General features: G+C 42.9%; 1 protein-coding gene across 1 annotated transcript in view; it reads right to left on the reverse strand.

The window, feature by feature from the left end:
- The window catches only part of DCHS2 (dachsous cadherin-related 2), a gene marked incomplete at its 5' end in the record, with an annotated part of 116479 nt that extends 96993 nt beyond the window's left edge, over positions 1-19486 (reverse strand). The window contains one exon of the mRNA XM_082050547.1: positions 17669-19486. Within this exon, the coding sequence (XP_081906673.1) occupies positions 17669-19486 (1818 nt within the window). The remainder of the gene's footprint in view (positions 1-17668) is intronic.
- Between the last annotated feature and the right edge of the window lie 2457 nt (positions 19487-21943).

The raw sequence follows: 21943 nt of genomic DNA on the forward strand, positions 1-21943 counted from the left end.
TGGCACGCTACAGTGTCTCTCAGAATAATATCACAATGATTAAGAACACCTTCAAGAGTAGAAATGTTTTCCAAGAATAAAAAGAAATAATAAAAAAGGACATTTATTTTATTTACTTTATTGCTTTCTTTACTTTTCTCGAAGGATCAAAAAATATGTTTTATTTCCAGAGAATGTCAATGTTTCATTCAACCTGTAACACCTTGTTAATTTTATATTTAATTTTAAATAGAAAAAGCAATAAAATAAATTTTACTTTCATTCTAACTGAAAGGCTGTATTAGTCTTTCAGCTCAGACAAGACAGAGTAAGATCTGAGGCACTGAACCAGAATAAGTATAATAGAAGAGCTAACAGAAGCTATGGCTCTGGGGATGTGAACCAGAGAAGGTATCTGTAACAGCCTAATCCTGTTAGTACTTATTCTGTGCTGCTGGCCTAAATGTCAAAATCATATTAATGATCCAAACATTTCACCTAAAAGAACTTCTGACTGATGGTGCTAGAGGTACTGAAAACTGAACAATTACCCAAAACAACCTAGATTAAATGAGCAAATTAATGTTTGGGTTTTAAGTTTATGAATAATTTACCACATAAAGATTATCCACATTGTCAATGCTGTACCTAGAATAGATTAATATGCTTAAAACCTACTAACTCTCTGAAGTTCTAAAATCCTCCTGTGATTGTCACAAACATGCACAGGTACTACATTACAGTTTGCAAGAAGGTCTACAATGACTGCATGTATGAGGAGGACATGTACTATTCCACCAAGCTGAATAATTCTAGATGAGTTACATGCAAAAAAGTGTTAATGAAGTTCACATTTTAAACAAGATCCTATAGATCAGTCTGGAGACCAGTATATTTAATGATAATCATTTGCAGCTTCATATAATTACAAAAGCACATGTGCAAATCCCTAACTTCCTAGCACAACTTTCCTAGGTGAGTGTCCCTCACATTGACAATGTCCAGTTACACACACAAGGAAAACTGATACATCCTTTTGGTCTGAAAGCTTAATCGAATTCCTGGCAGTTTGTGAAACTCTTACAACAGCATTCATACCCAAACTAAAACTATTTCTTTTTTCCTTTGAAGTATTGTAATCATATGCATTTGCAGCACAACTCACACAAACCTAAACCCTCTGCAGGACTTTTTTCAGAAACAATTCATCACATTCCCCTTGGACAGCTTTCCCTTCTGACCAAGAAGTCATGATAATGAATGACAAAATGCTTCTTTTCCCTGGCTACTGCTGATGGCAGCTTGATAGTCCAGTCTCACCTCTGTTCTCTGTTAAGTCTGTCTCCTTATGACTTATGACTGCTTTTATCTTCCATCTCTACTTTTAGTTACTTGGGTCTTCTCCCACTGGGTACATGCAACAGCAAAGTTGTGAACAAAATTAGGGTGAATTAGAGCCACCAAAGATCTCCTACTCACACTTAAGAACTTCACAGATGCAAGAGGTATAGGACTGAGATGTTAATTCTCCCCAGTCACAGTTCATATTTATTGCTTTTTAGGGATGCCTCTTATTTAATTCAATAATTACTAATTCTAAAAGGGATTGCATATATTCAAAATAATCAGAAGCCCAGAATTTTCTAAAGCATTTTTAAAATTAGGATGAGAAATATGACAGATGACTGCCTCTTCAGTTTTTTCTGGAGGCTTCATTAACAATTCCACCCAAGAAAAGCAGTTTTCATAGTGCGCAGTGAGAATATCCACACTCACTGTGACAGTCCAGGAATCTTCCCTGTAAACGACTCATAAACTTTGTCTGACATTCAGAATTTGTTTTATAAATACTGTTTTTTCATCATGTGTAAATCTCATACACACCATTTCCAACCATACCAGCCAAACCAGACAGGATTAACAGGCCATTAAGAGTAACAATCACTTCACTGGGTGAGACTGATTAAAGTCAGAAATGGGTTTTCTCCTGCTTGTCCACAAGGAGGAAGTGGAGAGAGCACAGAATACTCAAGCAAGAAAAATTCACTAACAGTAGATAAAACATAAGCTTAAAAAGACTTGAAAGAAGAGCCTAAATAGGGGGCAATCTCAGGAATTTTCAGAGAGGAGAAAGAAGATGGGGTCTTATTTAATTGGAGACACATAAGATTCACATAAGAACAAATATGAGAAAAGCTTTGTTATGAAGAAACACTGGAAGGCGCAGAAGCCAAGAGAAATTGGGCTGAATCCTAACAGTCGCTTGAAAGCTTTTTGATATCTCCAGAAGGTGCTTAGAGACCACATGGAGGTTCAGATTCCAGGGGCTTAAAGAATGTATGGCCTAATGAAGTAAATCAGCCAGTGGAAATGTCCCACCAGAGGAACTCCACTAGCGACCCAGTTAACCTGTATGTTACTAAAAAACAAACAAACAACAGAATGAATTCATGTGTGAGTCTACGAGCCAAGAGAAACATAGAAGGTTAGTCCTCAGAGTAAGAAGGTGAGATTTTAACAGCTGTGAAGTGTTGAAGTGCTGAGCTAATGCTCAGAGGATATGTTGTTTCTTGGATTTTTTTCCCCAGCATCGCATGTAATAAACCTGAGTACCTCGTATAGGCCTCCTTGGACCCAGGGTTACATTTGAATATATACAGAGAGAATTATAATGCTCTTGGAGAAAGAGTATCACTAGGTATCACTCCTTTATGAGGAGCTTTAACATCTCAGAGACTCACAAATCAACTAAAATAATAAATCCATTGGACATAAATACTTTAGACCATGTAATTATAACATAAGTGTAAATTAAACAGAAGAATAAATAAAAGTTACCCTGTATCTGAACATTTTAAAATTATAAATACATAAGATTAGAAATTAAAGGAACCATTAACAAACACAAATAAAGGAAGGATTTTGCAGATGACAGAAGTCTAGGACTTCAGTCAGTCACGTTAAAAATATATAGGTACTCCTGAACAGCAGAGGCTAAGCAGAAATGTGTGTGCTAAGGTGAGAAGATAGTATACTGTTAAAATTAGTCATTGTGTGAGAGCTGAAGGACCACTTTCCTCATCTCTGCCATTGGCGATGATGGTGGCCATCATAACTAGAATGAGAATACAGGAATGGAAGTTATGCATCTTAAAGTTAAAATTCAAACAGCTAAGTGGCACCTTACCTAAAACTTAATATTAAAGAACTGACAAATAAAACTACAAGCTTGCAGCCATAGCCATTCTCGGTCTTAACAAAACCATCTCTCTTGATATCTCAAATGGAGGGATTGCCTTTGGAAAAGCAGAATAACTGAATGTTGACACCATAATCTTATCAGCCTGACCTAAACATGTACAGATTTCAGAACAAGTTTCAAAGAATAAAACATTTTATTCCAAGCATATCAGTAACAGATTTTCCTAGACAAAAAAAGCATAAGAGATCTAGTTGATACAGATTTATAAAGCACCCAATGGAAATAATATTTCTTTACATTTTTATTTGGTACACACAACAGAGCTATTAGTCAAAGAATCATATGGTAAAAAAAATAGGCAAAGAAAAAATGAAAACAAGGCGTCCTGAAAAAGGGAAGTAACAAATGGGTTGGTTGTATTGATAGACAGCTTGTATTGAAAACCTATTCATTAATCAGGAAAAAAAAAACAAACACCACCACTTCAATACCACCGCTTTCAATAACTAGAAAGCCCTGTCAATGTAGACGATCAAGAGGATCTTTATAAAGGAGAAATAAAGGACTGAAGCAATAACAAGGAAATGACAAAATATGAAATTACATATCAACAAACTAATATTTTTTTTTGCTGTAAACTGGGAATTTATTTATCGGAAACTGAAGAGGAGGGGAAAAAAAAAAAAATAATGTATGACTGTAAGTCAAAGTAATCCAGCCTGAAAATAGATACATGCAAACTGATTTTGGTGAGATATTACTAGTTAAGTATTAACATTCCTTCCTGTGCCAATAACTTTTCAGATCTCATTTGGAAAATACTGAGTACAGATGATGGGGCAGAGAGAGAATAAGGAATAGAGCAATAAGCCTACCTTGTAGACAAGAACTGAAGAGTTTGATGTGGTAACTTAAAAAGAGACTGACACAATTTTCTTCCTGATGTATTTATAGATAGTAAATATTTTTCCCAGCCCTCTCGTTCAAGTTCAGTGCCACTTTCACAAGAACAAATGGTTAAACTGGACATGGAAGCTGAAATTGAGAAGATAGTTTCTAACCAAAGTACCTGCTTGTGGGACAACCTCCTGGCCAGAGCAATGGGGCAAAACCCAGACCACGCTGGTGTTAGAAAAGAGTTTCATGAGCCGCCAAGCAGGATTAACTGCAAGATATGACTGCATGTATGAGCCTGTAAGTGGCCTAAACATCTCCAGAGGTCCAGCTAGAGCTAGAGACTTGATTTCAGAAGGCACAGCAGTTCTGCTCTGCTTCCCAGAAAAGTGGGGTGGGCAAGGAGAGGTGTAGTCACTAGGAGCCCTTGGGGATGGCAGGTACTGAGATTTGCACCTGATAACCCCAGCAATGTTTCTTATTTTCATCCGTACTTTCTAGGAAAAGTAACCACGTCTTAATGCTTGCTCATAGGTCTAAAACAAGGTTTCCATTATAAGCAACTAGTAAGAATAATATCATAAAATCAAAGTCTCAAAAAGTACACTTCCAGTTGTCTCCAATAAGATACAACAGACATCAAAAGTCTCCCAAGAAACATAACTGTTTTTCAACATGGAATTTCAACAACAGAGTTTTAGAAACTGCAGGACAACTTGTGTCCTGCAGCTGCAGGGTTCTGGAAATGTAACACGTGTTCTTGTCTAACTCCCAAGTATTGGCATGGGTCCTTCCTGCAAACAACTTCAGACAAATATCTCTGAAAATTAAAAGCAGTCAGTCTCTCAAAAAGCGTGTTTCAACTGTTAGGTCTTTTCTCCTTCCTCAGATACAGGCACAAACGGAGATTTTAAAAAATAAATAAATAAATTGATTAGTTCCATGAAAATTTAAACTCAATTTCTTTAATTGCAAATACAAACCTAAGAGATTTGTGGTTTGATTTTTTCAATGGAAGGAGAACAACAAAAGCAGCCTGGTATCAGAGCAAAATAATTTTAGACTGCAGCACTGCCAAAGTTATTGCTAAAGACATCAACTTCAAAGACAGCTAAAAAAAGAAAAGAAGAAACAAATTCCAGGATATGGAGTTTTACTTTAATAGTAACAAAAGGGAGCAAACAAACAAACAAGAGAGGCCAAATATATGGGGGTTTGCTTTCCTTCTTTTTAAAACAAGAATGAAATGCTCTCTTGGATCCTTTAAAAATTATACAAACATAAATCTAACAGAATTTTTTTTAAGTTGTGACTTTGTTTTCAAATTAAACTATGCGGGAAAATAATTATTCTACTATCACTGATGATGGCAGCAGATATTGCTTTAACATATGTTACATTCAGAAGTAGTTCTTTGCTCTGGGAAAGCAGGTCACGTTTGTACTGGATTTTATTTCATCCCCTTGCTCCTACAGCATCATGAATACACTGCTCTCTCTTCCCCCCAGAAACTCAAAGACACACATTAAATTAGTTGGGATTTTCAAAATCCAGAGAACCTGAAAACCCCCAAAGAACAAGTTGTGGCTGATGTCATCGCAGCTTATGTTCCTAAGCTCCCTATGTGCTTGTACAACAAAAGCTTTTTTGAAAAGAGCCTTCCAGTTCCCCACTGCCCCACAACTTGTGCAACTATCAACTGGCGTGATGTCGTTGTATAGTATTACCATATGGCAGCATTTTACACTTACTTTGCACAGGTTTATAGATCAACACAGAGCAGAAGGCAGGCAGGAACTACCAGGTTGGGTCAGTTTTAAAAATGAGCATTAGTGAACCTTATGCTGCAAGTTAAACAGCCAATTTTCAATTTGAGAAATTTTTGCCCTATCCTATTTTTGTACCATGAGCTGAAGACTGGATCCTGATGGGGCTCCAAACATCGACTGACCCTTGGTACTAATGGCACTGTAAAGCTACACTAGAGTAACTACAGCTGTAAGCACACTATGCCCCAAGAAATCTGAAATGCTTCCACTGAATTCATCTCTCAAAATGCTGTAAAAATAAATTTTATTTGATGTCTTCCTGAGCAGGGGTAACAGTACAGCAGACAAAACAGTCAAAATGAGAACCAACCTGTTGAAAACTGAGCAAGTGATGAGTTGGTACATTCAGGTTACTGCTCCCCTTCCCCCAAATGTAACTGCAAATTGTAAAATTTAAATTCTGTGTCAATACTTTCTTAAGATTAACATACTTTCTAATAGTACACCAAAAAACCTATCTATATGGCATGCATTTATGGTCAATGTACAGCATAAGCATTAACAAAGGGATAATCCTTGTCTTAAAGAGCTTATTCTCCTCCATTTGTAAGCAACTTAAGACAATTGAAAATCGTTTGAGAACTACAGACATGCTTTATTGAGTCTGTGCCCATGTACAGGCACAGCACCAGTTCTACAGAGATGTCATTATGCATCGTCGTGGTGTTCCAAACTGAAACGCATCCATAAAATTAGCTAATTAATAAAAATGTAGAGAATTTCTTACAGAATCAAACTGGATAAATGTCCAAGGCAATTACCTGTCAAAATATTAATAACGTATTCCTCAGTAAAAATAATTAGGTGCCTACATATCTACGGAGAATGTTTAACATATAACCCCATTTGTTTACAGAAGCAGAGATAAAGGTATCAATATATCTGTGACTTTGAAAATGACCTTTGAGAAAACACAGTTTCATACAAACAACAGGTCTATTATCAACACAGTCACACTGCAGAAGGACACTAGGGAGAAAAGGCTTTAGTAAATCATTACTCTGGTATGGCTGGACATGAGTTCAGAATTCAAAGCAACTACAAAACATATCAGGAAAAACTGAATCTATAATTCAAAACTGTTTTTATTGGGCTTTTACACATTTGAAAACAAAAGGTAATGCACCAGAGGTTGAGTGCAGTCATCTCCAGCAGTTTCTCTGACTGGTAAGATACATCCAGTTCCTTGGACACTGCATTAAATCATATGGCTTTGTTTGTAACTGTTAAAAACAAAACAAAAACAAAACAAACAAACAAACAAAAACCCCAGGGCATATACAAGTTGTTCGTCTCACATACGTTTAGTCAGACATTAGTTTAAAAATTGCCCTTCCTGTTACCCCTTTCCCAGTGCCAGATGCAGGCACAAGCCAGTGGAAGTGGAGCAGACATAAGCATGACAACCTAATTCGCTGCATGAGGGTAGTAGCTGGGGATGGGGAGGGGAAAAGGAGACAAAAACACTTTACACAAGAGTCCCACAAGGTCATTGTAGGAGACTGAGACATCTGTCAAGGCTGGAAGTTAATACATCTGCTTTTATAATAGAAAACATTGTGAGCAAGGCAACAGTTTTATGCTTAGAACAGTGCAGCCTGTGAGTACAAGTAAATAGGCATGGCAGTATCCTGATTTTTCTTTTTAAGTAATATCCAGCAGGAAACAGAGCTAGTAAAGTCTGGCATAAATGTAATGCTGGTTTTTGTATAGTGCAAAAGATAGGAAGAGACAGAATCTCTAATGCTGTACTTTCCCTTACAGAACAAAACCCACTTCTAAACAAAGCACTACTTCAAAGTCCATAGATTTCATCCATCTAGAGTAATATACGTATCAATAGGAAGCTTGTGGAAGTGAGGAAATAGGCACAAAAAGTGTTGCAACATAAGCATTGTTCTTTAAAACATGTTCTGCCAACTCTCCCTGTCAGATGCCTCCATGATTCTACAAGCAGGACTAGATAAGTGATCGTCCCCTTGTACTTGGCATTGGTGACATCCCACCTCAAATACTGTTTTGGGCCCCTCACTACAAGAAAGTCATTGAGGTGCTGGAGAGAGTTCAGAGAAGGGCAGCGAAGCTGGTGAGGGGTCTGGAGCACAAGTCTGATGAGGAGCAGTTGAGGGAGCTGTGGCTGTTCAGCCTGGAGAAAAGGAGGCTGAGGGGAGACCTTATCGCTATCTACAACTACCTGAAAGGAGGTTGTAGCATGGAGGGTGTTGGTCTCTTTTCCCAAGTAACAAGTGATAGGACAAGAGAAAACATCCTCAAGTTGCGCAAGGCAAGGTTTAGATTGGATATTAGGAAAATTTTATTCCCAGAAAGTGCTGTCAAGCACTGAAACAGGCTGCCCAGGGAAGTGGTGGAGTCACTATCCATGGAGGTATTTAAAAGATGTGTAGATGTGGTGCTTAAGGACATGGTTTAGTGGCGGACTTGGCAGTGTTAGGTTTGTGGTTGGACTTTATGATCTTAAAGGTCTTTTACAACCTAAATGATTCTATAAAGAACGAAACTTTGGGTTGTACTGTCAAGTTTACCCATGCAAAGAAAGCCTAGTTAAAACTTTACACTATTCAATTTAAATGGTACAAAGTGAGGAACAGGAATTGACTTTGTACAGGGCACAATTTCATCAGCAATCCACCAACTTTAGTACACAGTCCCTGCATCTACCCTGAAAACCCTAACCAAGTAATCAGCAGGAGGACCTGGCAGAGATTTTACATCCAAGCATAGCCAGCCCACACACAGGTCCTTACAAATATCTCTTCTGCATTAGAGTGCCATAGCAGTTACTGTAAATGCTGATAGTTACTACATTTGGTCATGTATGTGTTAGATAGGATACAACTGTTTAATCTGCTGCAGATTTATATATACATATATAAATAAAATTATATATACAAATTTCTATAGGAGAGCAGTTCAGTACAAAAAGGTAAGAAGTATCTGCACATCTTCTGTTGCAATGCTATATACACCAACACTGGACATGCTCTCTGGGCATGACGTAATCCCTTGCAATTCTACATTCATCAGAGAAGAATTATTTCATCTAAGTGCCAATGAAACTTAAAAGCTCCTGATTCTGTACAACTTCTTATAGAGGAGCCTCAACGAGTTTAGAATTGATTGAATGAACTGTGATTTATAAGTAGTATTTTAAAAAATTATTACTTCTTCTAAAAGAAACACCCTTTCACACAGATTAGTAAACTTTCTATGTAGACTGACAGCAATGGTACTATTTTCTAACAGATTCTATAAAATGTGAACTTTCTTCTACTATATCACCTTTGTAAACAAGGTTTAATTTTATACTTCCACCAGTGGCACATTTCAGCATTCAGGACAAGCTATTGCCCAAATCCTAAGGTTTTTTTATTTTTTTCCAGCTAACAGGAAATGAGATGCAGAGGTGATATAACAGAAGTGTGAAATCATCAGTAGTAGGGACCGATCATTCTCTGTGTCCAGATTCAAAGCAAAGTGGTGATTGCTCACAGAGCAGGTAGCTGATGGAAACACCCCTTGCCACAGTACATTGTAGCTTGCAACATTTGGGAAAAGCTGAGAGTTAGGTAGGTTTCTCTGAAAAAAATCCACTCAGGGTTACAAATACATAGAAACCCTATCTTGCTTGGGATGTCCATGAGCTGAAAACGGTTGGAGATCAAGACTCCATTACGGAATGTTTCATATATGTTTGCACTGTTCTTAGACATGCATCCCAGGCATGCACTTTTAGTGTCTCTGAGAAACGGGAGCTGGGGCTGGATGCGTTATTGGTCCAACACAATACACACATGGGCTCTTTGGTGGAACTCCTGTGCCAAGTAAGTTGTGTGACACTTTCCCCGACTTTTTGTCAGCTGATAGCTGTGCCTCCATACTGTTGACACCTGCAGCAGGATTTGGATAAATCAGTGGGACATAGAGCCCCACTCCTCACTACAGCACTGTTCATATTACTGTTTTACACTGCATGTGGAATAGGGATTGCTCAGACTATCATTAACGCACTGCAGAAGTTTCTCCAAGCTATGCTGACTGAAGCCCATAAAGCTTCTGACTAGGTTCTAAATCAAACTCATGCATTTTAAAAGATAAATGTAAACTCTGTTAGTCATTTATGTTTTTTCAGCATGCAATTAGAAGTTTGTTTTCAAGAATGAATTGAGCAACAAAGTAAAATTCTTCAATGTGTCAATCTGTTTGCATAGCAAGTTAGAACTTATGAGATTCCTAACTCATCCATTTCTTAATGCTTTAAAACCTTCCAGGAAAGACTAAGGCTTCTGCTTACCTAGCAATTTATGAAAATCTATAGACGACAAACTGACATTAATATTTGATAAAAGAACAAACGGGCCATACCCAGCCATTTACAGATTACTAATAATTTGCTCAAGTGTATTATAACACAACTGCTGAAGTCAGCTTTTTGTATAAAGGTGAACACCAGGAAAACCACTCGATTTCTGAATTAGAATGCCTTCCATCTAAAAAAATAGTTCACAATCATTACTCCAGAAGGTCAGTCGCTATGAACGAACACTTGCTGGACACTTAACTGAATGTTTTTTAGTTATGCTGCATAAAACTCTACAAACTTGGCAGACAAAGTTGTTTTCAAGGACTCTATGTTTGACAATGATGCTCTGAGTAGTCTTTTAGCTAATACTTTAATACAGAGATGTCTGCAATATAAAGCACATGATTAAGACTACGCAATATCATTACTCCTTTTCCACTACCGCAAAGCTAGGGATACATCTTATTTCTTTAACAACAATACCTTTATTATGCATGTCTCTATTCTCATCATGGCTATAGACCAAAGTGTGCAGACAATTTCGGACTTAGCCACGCAGAAGCCTTCAAACTTCCTCTCTTACCAGACCCAGCTTGCTGACATCAATCAAAAGACCTCTGAGAACTGTGTAAAAAGGTCATTTTCTCCAGTAATTAAAAAAAAAAGTTTTTGTTCTCAAACTTTCACATAGTTTTAAATCTCAAATAAAAGCCAAATGTTTCCATGTCAATAATGGTTTTGATGTTTCATTGTTTCATGTTTCCTAAGTGGTGGGTTTATTTAGCAAACAGCTGGAGATTCAGTATGTGGGCGGGGGGGTGAATTACCTCCAGAGATCTGTTTTTTGTAGGTGTTGGATACTGAACGTTTAAGAGCAACTGCAAACTAAAAGCAGCAAAAGTCAAAGGCTTCCACCTCCCATTTCTCACATCCTTGCATTTTCAGGATCAGAGCTTCATACCTCTACAAAGCATCCATTTGGTATTGGATGCTGGCACTGAAAAGACTGCATTAAGTAACAGACTCTCATTCTTATAAACATTTCAATTACTAAACTGAATAGGTTTCCTGTTGCTAAAACCTAGAAGGGCACCATAACTAGAATCCTTAAGCAAAAGAATATGTAGAAATACTATTAATTTAACATATTTTGGTTTCTGATCTTTTTTGGTTTTCTTTCATGCAACCAGCTCAGCACTGCAATCAGCAGACTACGACAGAGATTCAAAGAGACTTTTATTAACCTCTGAGCCCAGACCACCTACTTCTAAAGTTACATATTAATAGATTACAAAAAGTTGTGCATAGCCGTGAAAAGTTATTTTATAGCCACAAAGCTATTATAATCTATTGAGAATCTACTAAATGGCTACTGGAGTACAAAGGGATATTTGTTGTGAATTTAGAAAAAAAGTAGTTGCTACAAAATCATATACCTAACACAAATGATGACATTAAATGGTTTCAGACCCAGTAAAATAATAATAATATGAATTGGATGAACAAATAAATAGTATTGCATTGTAATTATAGCTTAGATGATAAATTTCATTGTGGTTCAGTCTGGGGTTTGGTCTTCCTGTTGTCAGTTCTATTAGTTTTAAAACATAGTAGCATTCTAAGTCAACAAAGTAAGTATTTTCTGCAGCTGACTTATTGAAATTGGCTGTAGTGAAGAGTAGACCTGGAAAGCTCAAGAAGCCAACAAAGGAATGGCCGGATCTCTTCGAGCTTCTTTTAGTCTTTCCTCTAACTAGGAAGAGCTGGACTTTACAGCTTTTTATAACTTATGTGAACCTAGTTTACTGGCTTGATTTCTTGCTTCAGTAACTGCAGTGTGGACTAAATGATCCAGAACCAAAACCATCAGAGAAAGGACTGTCCTTTTAGCTCCTTGCTTCAGCATTCAGGGAAAGCAAGGAAGAAAAATGCAGTCTGCAGCCAATACAGCTACCTGCTCAGCAGCTCTATGACAGATTAGAGTCTCTAAGCTGCCACCTGTCACAGCAGGGATGCATCCTCCATGCCTCTTCTCCTCTTAGTTTTATTTTTTCTTTTGCAGAAAACAGAGAAAAGATAGGAAAAGATGCATGTTAAAATGTCTTTTTTAGTACTCTCTTTTTCTGCAAGTACCTCTTAAAAATGTGTATATCAAGTAAGAATGAACAACTCTCAGGTATTCTAAGCACTTTTAAAAATCCTCAAAACCCATGTATCCTGCTTACATATATTATACAGATAAGTTTTATTTTTTAAAACCCCACAGGTTTATTATTCCATAATTTCTGGTATACGTAGGTTAGCTTTAAGGGCTGTAAACAGAATCTTTCTTTGCTGTTATTGCATTTACAAACCTCCCACAATCTCAGCATCAGAAAGTCTGTTATTTTTAAATAAAAGGAAATGAGGAGCTCTAGCCAGTGAGTTAAAACAGCCTCCTTAATGGACCAGAAAAGTGCAAGTTGTCATAACAGTGGAATGTATATGGGTCTTTATCATTTGACAGACAACATATGGGGTTTTTTTCTCTTCCTCTGTTCTGCCAGAGATTACTCTAAAGCCAATAAACACATATTTTCTAATAAACCATAAAAGAAAATTAATATATAAAAACCCCTATTGACATGACTGTCACTAATTCATGAAAATTTATTTTCTCTTCAGGATGCAATTACAGGTAGGTAACTCATTATACCTTTCATAAGAATACACGTGCAGTATAAAATGAATGATATTTGTGTCACAGACCTTACAAGCTACAGCATATTCCGGCAGTGGAAGCAAGTTTAACACACAAGCCCCAAACATATACAGAATGTACTATACTATTTAAAACAAAATAAATATCTTCATTAAGTTCAAATATGGGTTTAGCTGAAAGCTGCCACAGTCACCACATCTCTTTCTAACTATAAGCTCTGCAAAGCCCAATAAGGGAGAAATGCTCTTTCATGCAGGAGTCCCTGGGGGATATGAAACAGAACTGGGGCATTTCCACCCCATCACAGTAAAAGGTTCAACACAAGAAAAACTGGTGCCAACCTGATGTGCTGAATTATTTTTCTTTAGATCAAGTTTTAGCCCACTGAATGACAGAGACACAAATACAACATATTGCTGCTTCAGCTGTAAGACTGAAAATATTGAGAAATATTGAGAAGCACTGCAATCACCTAAAGAAGCTTGAAAATAAAATTTGTGGTAGCAAGGCAGGTCTGTGGCAAAGCTTTATTGCTTAACTCATTCATAGGATCAAGAGAATGGCTCAGAAGAGAGATGCTTTGTCATGCTCCTCACTCCTAGGCCACAGAGGTGTAACCATCATAATGTGGATTTACCACTTAAAATTGGCAAGCTGACAGCAAGGAGTGCACAACTAGGACATAATCATCACCATCACTCAACAGTCCACAGGCATTCGGAATCACATTAGTCCTTGAGAATGGGATGAAAAGTGTAGTAAGAAAAACAGGAGAAAACCTGAGGTGTTCACACTCTTTCCTCCATCTTATCTCCTTTCTAGGTCATGCTGAAGATCTTCAGGAAATCAATTCATATTATCCTGAAAGTTCATATTAATACTGAGTAAGAAAGGTCACCCATAAGGGCAGTGACCACTCAGAAATGACATAAAGTACTTCTACCTGAAGAAACAGCAATGGCCATACATCTGCAAAAATCAAGCATTACAAAAACATCTGCTGACATCATATCACACAGAGCACTTCCGCTTCTTCCACTTCTGTTACTGTGAATGGCATTGGTCTACTAATTTCTCTCCAACTCTGTTGACCGTTACCTCCCTGTGCCTTTATCTTTTTCAGTTTTACTTCTTTTTATTCATCCCATCAGTGAACCATAAATCTTAGTCTATAATGACCTGCAATAAACCAGAAGGTCAGTATCCAAAAAGAGACAAAAATGTGATCAATGCTGTCAGTGTCTTTAAAGAGCTGCTCAAGTGTTTCACTGCATACCTTTGCTGTATTTTGTAATGTCCAATAACCCATTACTTTCCCATTGATTTTCCCTTTTCTTCATTTAGACTTTCTCTCATTCGTCTGCCCAGACTTCTGATCTCTACCTGTTATTTTCCATAGTGATGTAATTATTACATTGCCACATTTCTTTCCTATCTTAGCTGATGCAAACAAATTCCAGTTATTTTTCAGGATACGGATTCTCCCTCACTGCACAATCTTCATGGGAAGGAACAGACTTTTGTCAACACAGGAACGGCCATACACATGCCTGGAATAAGGAAGTGTTTCCAGAAGCTGCTGAAAACTCTGTGTCTCCTAAGCGCACAGTTAATTCTTCTAACCAGTTAATTCTATAGAGTAGGAGAAACCATTAAAACACAGGCTTATGTGCAAGGTGATCTGCGTCATAAATCTAGCCCACAATACAGGCTAGATTTGTGGGGAGTAGGGGGTGAATGAAGATAACCTAAACTATAATCACATCAGGAGTAAAAGGTTTCCCAGAAGGAAAGAAATCTCCTACTATCAACACACAGTCAAGAACACCAGGGAATAAATTGCCCGGTACTGAGTGGCTGGGCAGAGCTACAAGCAAAGCACTAGGGCAGGAGGCTCTAGACACACGATCTATAAAGCAATGGTTCATCATCAGTCAGTTCTCCAAGCACAGATTTTCATGAGGCACTACTGCAAGAGCTGCTCTGCTTGCAGGTTTAGCAGACTTTCAGCTACTATGATTGTGATACGAACATAAAACAGAGCACAAATACCAGTCTCAGTGTGATAAACAACCACAGTCCTCTCCTACTGCCCCCCAGGTTGTGAAGCAGAGGAAGTTCAGTGACGTGAGCTCTTCAGTGTCTTTGCTCATTTCTAGTTCTCCAGGAGCAGCAATAACACAGTCTGTGGCTACCTCCTTTCCATGCTCCTCTTAAGTTCCAGAGCCCAGTTAGAGACAGGACTACAGACCCTGAAAAATCGCTTGGCCAGACCAAGAACTATTTTCTTCATTCTTATCACTGGCTGCAACTCCTGGAGCAACACAAATTAAGCCACCTGCTTTTTCTGCTCATAATAGGTGCCTAAAAGAAAAACAGGTGGGAAAAAAATTGGAAGAGTATAATTTTAAAAGGCAGCTGTGTTTAAAGCTTAAACCTATATGGGGGTTGGACTAGAAGACCTTAAAGGTCCTTTCCAACCCAAACTATTCTATTAAGCCTACTATATAACACAGCATTAAACATGGACATCACTGTGATGATCCGGGATTGATCTGCACATAGAAACATCATGGGATGCTCATCTGCTATTCCTCCTACACATGCCTCTTGTGCCTCATTCTTATCCACCTCTGGCTTTAATACGCCAGGTTTGATCATTCAGCCACAAGGACCTACTTTTTTCTTCTCTCTAAAAGAAGGGGATTATGGCAGCACAGTGACGCTTTCAAAATTCAGTACACCATAGATTATATTGACAGTACGTGATACCTTTAACAGGCTAGAAAGTCTGCACTATTTAGTACGTCGAAACCTACAATTAAAAAACAAAAAACACAAACACCCCTTATTTTCTTTAAAACAATTCCGGAATCCTTCAGGATGCTTCTGTCTAATTAAATGGAAAAAAAAAAAACGCTATTCACTGACTCCAGCTGCGTCAGCAGGCAGTGCCACTGCACCCTGACGGCTTCTGTCTGTCCCGCTGTGTTTCAGCACCACGGACGCCGCCCTGAGGCCCCTTGCTCCGCCCGGGAGAAGGTGAACTTTTAAAATCACCTTCTTAACTTTCTTCTGGGCTTTTCTGGAGCCACCGGTGTAGAGGTTTTTTTTGTTTTAGTTTTACCTCGGGGATGGAGGAAACAGAAATCACAGCGATTGGATTTTCTTTTCAGTTTGGGATATGAAATAAAAAGCTCTATGGGCTCAACTTTCCCAAACTTTTTATAAATTGATTTTATTAGACCTTCGTGAGCTTTTGTTTAAATAAATGACTCTTAGACCCAAAACACCATCAATGGCTCCTAATAAAATAAAATAAAATGACTGAGAAAACACAATGCACCTCTTCCCAGGTCTCCTCTTTAAGCACAGTTTTCCCCCATATTCATACAAGTTTCTGCACAAAACCTGAAACATTTGCACCTCCACCTAGGATCAACTGCTGTGAATATTCTACTGGTGGAAAAGACTTTGCTCAGTTCAAATGTATAAATCCTGTTATGTCCTTCCAAGCTAAAAGCAAAAAGGCTGTCTGGTAACTCCTGGCCTTGCAAAGCCTCAATTCAACCTCACTTGCAAAGACGAAAGGGGTTCTTGATGGAGAAGCTGAACACTTTTTCTGTTAGCATTGATCAGTTTCTGTGAAGGCAGAGTGAATTGATTCTCTTCATCAGCAGAAAGCTCTGGAAATATTACAAAACCCCCAAAGCGCTTTTCAGTTTCAGGTCCCTCTGTGTTACATCGCCTGGCCTTCTCTCTGCTTTAGCATGGGTCACACTTGCCCCCACAGACGGGTCTTACTGATTTAACCCTAAGGACCACCTCAAGTCCTCAAAAATATCACACGCAGTTTCACTCCCTCTGGGATGTCACACGGGCTGATAACATGATTCTCTCAGAGCTTCTGTGCTCATTATCCATGCTACAAGTTTTACGGGATAAGGAATATATTTTTAAGGGCACTTGTGAAGATTACAGTATGTACGAATGCGCTGATCAACTGAGCCCCACTGATTGCACTCTAGCATTCAATCAAAAGGGTAAATTGTGTCCAGTTCTGGGCTCCTCAGTTCAAGAAGGACAGGGAACTGCTGGAGAGAGTCCAGCACAGGGCAACAAAGATGATTGAGGGAGTGGAGCATCTTCCTTATGAGGAAAGGCTGAGGGAGCTGGGTCTCTTTAGCTTGGAGAAGACTGAGGTGTGACCTGATTAATGTATATAAATGTGTAAAGGGTGAGTATCACGAGGGTGGAGCCAGGCTCTTCTCGGTGACAACCAATGATAAGACAAGGGGCAATGGGTATGAACTGGAACACAGGAGGTTCAGTTTAAATTTGAGTAGAAACTTCTTCACAGTGAGGGTGACAGAGCACTGGAACAGGCTGCCCAGGGCGGTTGTGGAGTCTCCTACTCTGGAGACATTCAAAACCCGCCTGGACACCTTCCTGTGTAGCCTCATCTAGGTGTTCCTGCTCCGGCAGGGGGATTGGACTAGATGATCTTTTGAGGTCCCTTCCAATCCCTAACATTCTGGGATTCTGCGAAATAGCAGCGGCCACGCCATGAGCCGCTGTACTGACGGAGAGCAGCCCAAAGGGCAGGGGGCTGACACAGGGGCCCGTCCAGCGGCGCCGGCGCTCCTCGCCGAAGGCCCCGCCCGGGCCCGCCACCCACCCACCCGCCCCCCGCGGCACAACCAGCGCACCGCCCGGGCGCCCGGGGCCGGGCCGCTCCTCACCTGCAGGGGGCAGCGGCCGGGCGGCGCGTGCTCGGGCGCGCGCCCGCGGTACACCGGCCGCTCGAAGCGGGGCTCGTTGTCGTTGGCGTCCTCCACGCGGACGGTCAAGCGGCAGGCGGTGGCGCGCGGCGGGCGCCCGCCGTCCCGCGCCACCACGCGCAGCTCCAGCGCCGCCTGCCGCTCCCGGTCCAGGCGGGCGCGCGTGCTGACGGCGCCGCTCCGCGCGTCGATGCGCAGCAGGGTCAGCGCGGCCGGTTCGCCCTCCAGCGCGTACCGCACCTCGGCGTTGGGCGACCCCGGCTCGTCGGCGTCGGAGGCGCTGAGGCGGAGCACGGCGGTGCCGGGGGAGGCGGCCTCGGAGACGGCGGCGCGGTAGTGGGGCTGCGGGAAGGCGGGCGCCTCGTCGTTGAGGTCGGCGACGCGCAGCAGCAGCGGCTCCTCGGCGGAGAGCGGCGGCGCGCCGCCGTCCGTGGCCACCAGCCGCAGCTCGTAGAGGTCGCGGCTCTCACGGTCCAGCGGCCCCGCCACGCAGAGGAAGAAGACGCCGGCACCGGCAGGCCGCAGGGCGAAGGCGCCGTCGCCGCCCAGCAGGGCCAGCGCGATGCCGCCGCCGCCCTCCGCACCCTCCGTCTCCTCGTCGGGGTCCGAGACGGAGACGCGTGCCACGTAGTCGCCGGTCCGCGCCCCCTCGGAGATCTGCGCGCCGCCGGTCTCGGTGAGGTAGAGCAGGCGGATGACGGGGCGGTTGTCGTTCACGTCCAGCACGGCCACAGAGACGAGGGCGCTGGAGACCTCGGGCTGGGCGCCGCCGTCCCTTGCCTCCACGACCAGCCGGTGCAGGGCCCGCGCCTCGCGGTCCAGCGGGCGACGGAGGCGCAGGACGCCGCTGCGCTCCTCCACCGCGAAGTAGCCGTCGGGGTCGCTCTGCCGGCGGTTGATGGCGTAGCGCACCTCGCCGTTGGCCCCCAGGTCGGGGTCGGTGGCACGCAAGCGGCAGACGGCTGTGCCCGGCGGCGCGTCCTCCCGCAGCCGCGCCTGGTACTCGTCGCGGCTGAAGGCGGGCGCGTTGTCGTTCTCGTCCAGCACCCGCACTGACACCCGCAGGCGGCCGCGACGCCGCGGGCTGCCGCCGTCCCACGCCTCCACCACCAACCGGTGCGCGTCTGCCCGCTCGCGGTCCAGCCGCCGCAGCAGCACCAGTTCCAGCGGCTCCGGCCTTCCGTAGCGCAGCTGGAAGAGTGGCGGCTCCCCCGCCGCGCCGCTCTCCTCCAGCAGCGCATAGCCCTGCGTGCCGAAGCAGCCGGCGTCGGGGTCGCGGGCGGCCGGGAGGCGGAAGGCGCTGCCGGGCGGGCTGAGCTCAGAGATGTTGAGCTGCAGGCAGTCCCGCGGGAAGCTTGGCGGGTGGTCGTTCACGTCGGTGACGGCGATGTCCACCTGAACCACTTCGCCGCGCAGCGTGGCCGCCGCGAAGCTGTAGCGTGCCCGCCGCTCCCGGTCCAGCCGCCGCGCCGTGCGGATGATGCCCGTCTCCGGCTGGACGTGGAAGTCCGCCAGGACCGCCGACTCGCCGCTCCCCTCCGACAGCAGGAAGCCCCCCGGAGGCTCCGCGCCCGCCGGCAGTCCCGCACGGATGTCCCCCACCAGCGTCTCGGCCGGCAGCCCCTCGTCCACCGACAGACTAAGGTTATACACCGCCGCCGAACCGCGGCCCGCCGCCCACAGCCACAGCGGCACCAGCAGCGCCAGCGCCCGCCCCATCGAGGGACCACCGCCGCCTCGCCCGCCCCGGCACCTGCCGCCCCGCAGCCGCCGCGCCATGCTCCGCCGCTAAACGGGCATCGCGGGCAGCCTGCGCCGCTCCCCGCCGCCGCCGGGCAGGTGGCTTCGCCCCGCCGCCACGGGAGGAAATCGTGTATGCTGCCGGTGCTGGGAAGGACAAGGCTGTGCGAGGGGGCGGGGAGGGCGGCTCCCCCCCGCCGCCACCGCCCCGCGCAGCCCCCGCCCCGCCGGGCCCCACCGCCCACCGCAGCGCCGCCGCCCGCCCTCCCTGTGGCCGGGGACTGGCGGCTCCCACGCGCGGACATGTCGCGCAGGGTTTGGAGAGCGTGGCGCTGCTCTAGGGCCACGCTGAAGTTGGAAAGGTCTTTGCCGAAATTGATTCCTCGGGGAACCACCTGGCTTAGCTGCTGATGGGGGAACGCGGTGAGCAGCACGGGGACCGCCTGTGGATGCAGAGGCATGCCTCGTGAAGAATTTAAATGAGACAGAAATCTGTGAGGATAAACGGGTTTGCTCAATTCAGCAAGGATTTTTCTCACCTTCATATTCTGGTTCTCCTTTTCCTTGAAAGAGCTTGCTGCTTATCCTAGCATTAGGTTAGCAAATAGTGCTCAGCATGGCAGGGAAGCATTTACCAGAAATAAGCTTTAAGTAGAAACTTCCATCAGCCTCGGCAAGACTCAGATTTTCTTCCTTTTTCACTTTCCTGACTCCCGTTTCTAACTGGTACTGGTCTAAGGATGAATTAGTGTTTCTTCAGTGACACTGAGAATATACAGCATCATATAAATGCTAACTACCAACCATCCATCTTTCCATGGAAGTTAAGTACAATACTTCAACAGTCTCTTACTATTCCCACTGGTCCTTTACCACACTTAATTTCACCTTTCTGGCAAGAATCTGGCAATCGGTCAGAGAAAAGTAAATTCATGCTAGGACAGACAAGTAAAATCAGGGCGAAGACAATAAAGTAGCAGGAGGAGTTACTGTAGCTCGGTCCTCTCCTCTGAAGGAGCACTTGGGAGGACAGCTGTTTTGCTCTTTGCCACTTTTCCAAGTTGGGGAAGGACTACCCAAGTGCCAGAGCACTCATTCCCTGAGGAGGGGGGAAAAGCTGCTGTAACAGCCCTTGATGTATCCACACAGGAGAGGAGAAGGGGAAGAGAAGTGTTTTTTCTAACACTGTTTAGAACCTAATGGTTCCATACATGCAGGTAAGAGGGAGAATTAGGTTCTAAATTAAGTCTAGGGGTCATAGTGCACATGTGTGTCTGCAGGCATGGGAGAGGAGACACACAAGATCATATCCGCTAGATCTGACTTCTTATGTAGACAGACAAGACTGAGCAAAAGCTAGATTTTGTCAGATCTTATTAGACACATTCTGAGAAAGTCTCTGTATATTTATATACTGTGATAATTACAAGCATAGAAGCAAGAAGGAAACATTGAGGCCCTTGCCAGTTCCATTCATACACATTGAGAAAACACATGGATCCTCCCCAAGTCACAGATGTTCAATATGGAAATGCCTGGATTCCACTGAATCACAACAAGTTTGGAAAAACAGCCATGTCTCATGCAGGCTATGCAGTCACTAAGAAAACATGTGAATCATGTTCAATCATGCATATTCACTGAAAAACAAAAACTAAATATTCACTAAACAAAACCTGCTGTCACCAAGGTCAGCCAGTACCTAAAGAGCAAAGTTCTGTATTCAGATACAGCATGCATGAAGATAGCAAGGGAAAAAAAGAAGGACATAGTTATCTGTGGTTCTGGCAGTATTCAAGTATTTTGTGAGACCAGGGCACTTGAGCAGTTTTATAACAAGTCATATAAAACCACTGCCCAACTACAGCATATTTCCAGAAATACCACATCTTTGGGACACTACAGATGTTCTGTCTACTGTGAGCATGAGCTTTACCTTGAAAGTGTTCCTCCACCTTCTTCGTCTGCCTTCTCTGAGCATTTTCTTCTTTCCTCCATTCCCTTCTTAAGCTTTTTCCTTCACTCTCTTGTGCCATGTTCATGACCTCATTCCTTTTCTTACACAAATCACAAACAGAAGTTTCTAAATCTTGAGGAGATGTTTGCTGTCTCCTGGGTGTATTTAGTTACCCTGCTGTTCCCTGTCTTCTCAGTGGCATGCTGACCTACAGGAAAAAGAGAAGTGGCATCACATAAGACATGGAGGGAAGCTGCCATGGTGACATCCTGAAGGAAGAAAGGGTGAAAACTTTTAGTGCCCTAGCTACCTCCTATGTCCTCAACAGATCACTGTCATAGTGAAGACACTTGCCAGTTCCTCAGATCTCCCAAGCCTTATACTGTAAAAAGTGGACAGGAGCATAACCTTGTTTGAAGGCAAGAGATGCTATTTAGAGCATGCTAAATACCAGTGTGTTCCAGTTTAGAAGGGGTCGTCTGTTCGTGAGACAGCATGCTCAGATAGCAGTGATGGTTAGTTCTCCAGCTGTCTTCCCA

The sequence above is a fragment of the Streptopelia decaocto genome (genome assembly GCF_964273445.1).
Source record: "Streptopelia decaocto genome assembly, chromosome: 4".
Taxonomy (NCBI): domain Eukaryota; kingdom Metazoa; phylum Chordata; class Aves; order Columbiformes; family Columbidae; genus Streptopelia; species Streptopelia decaocto.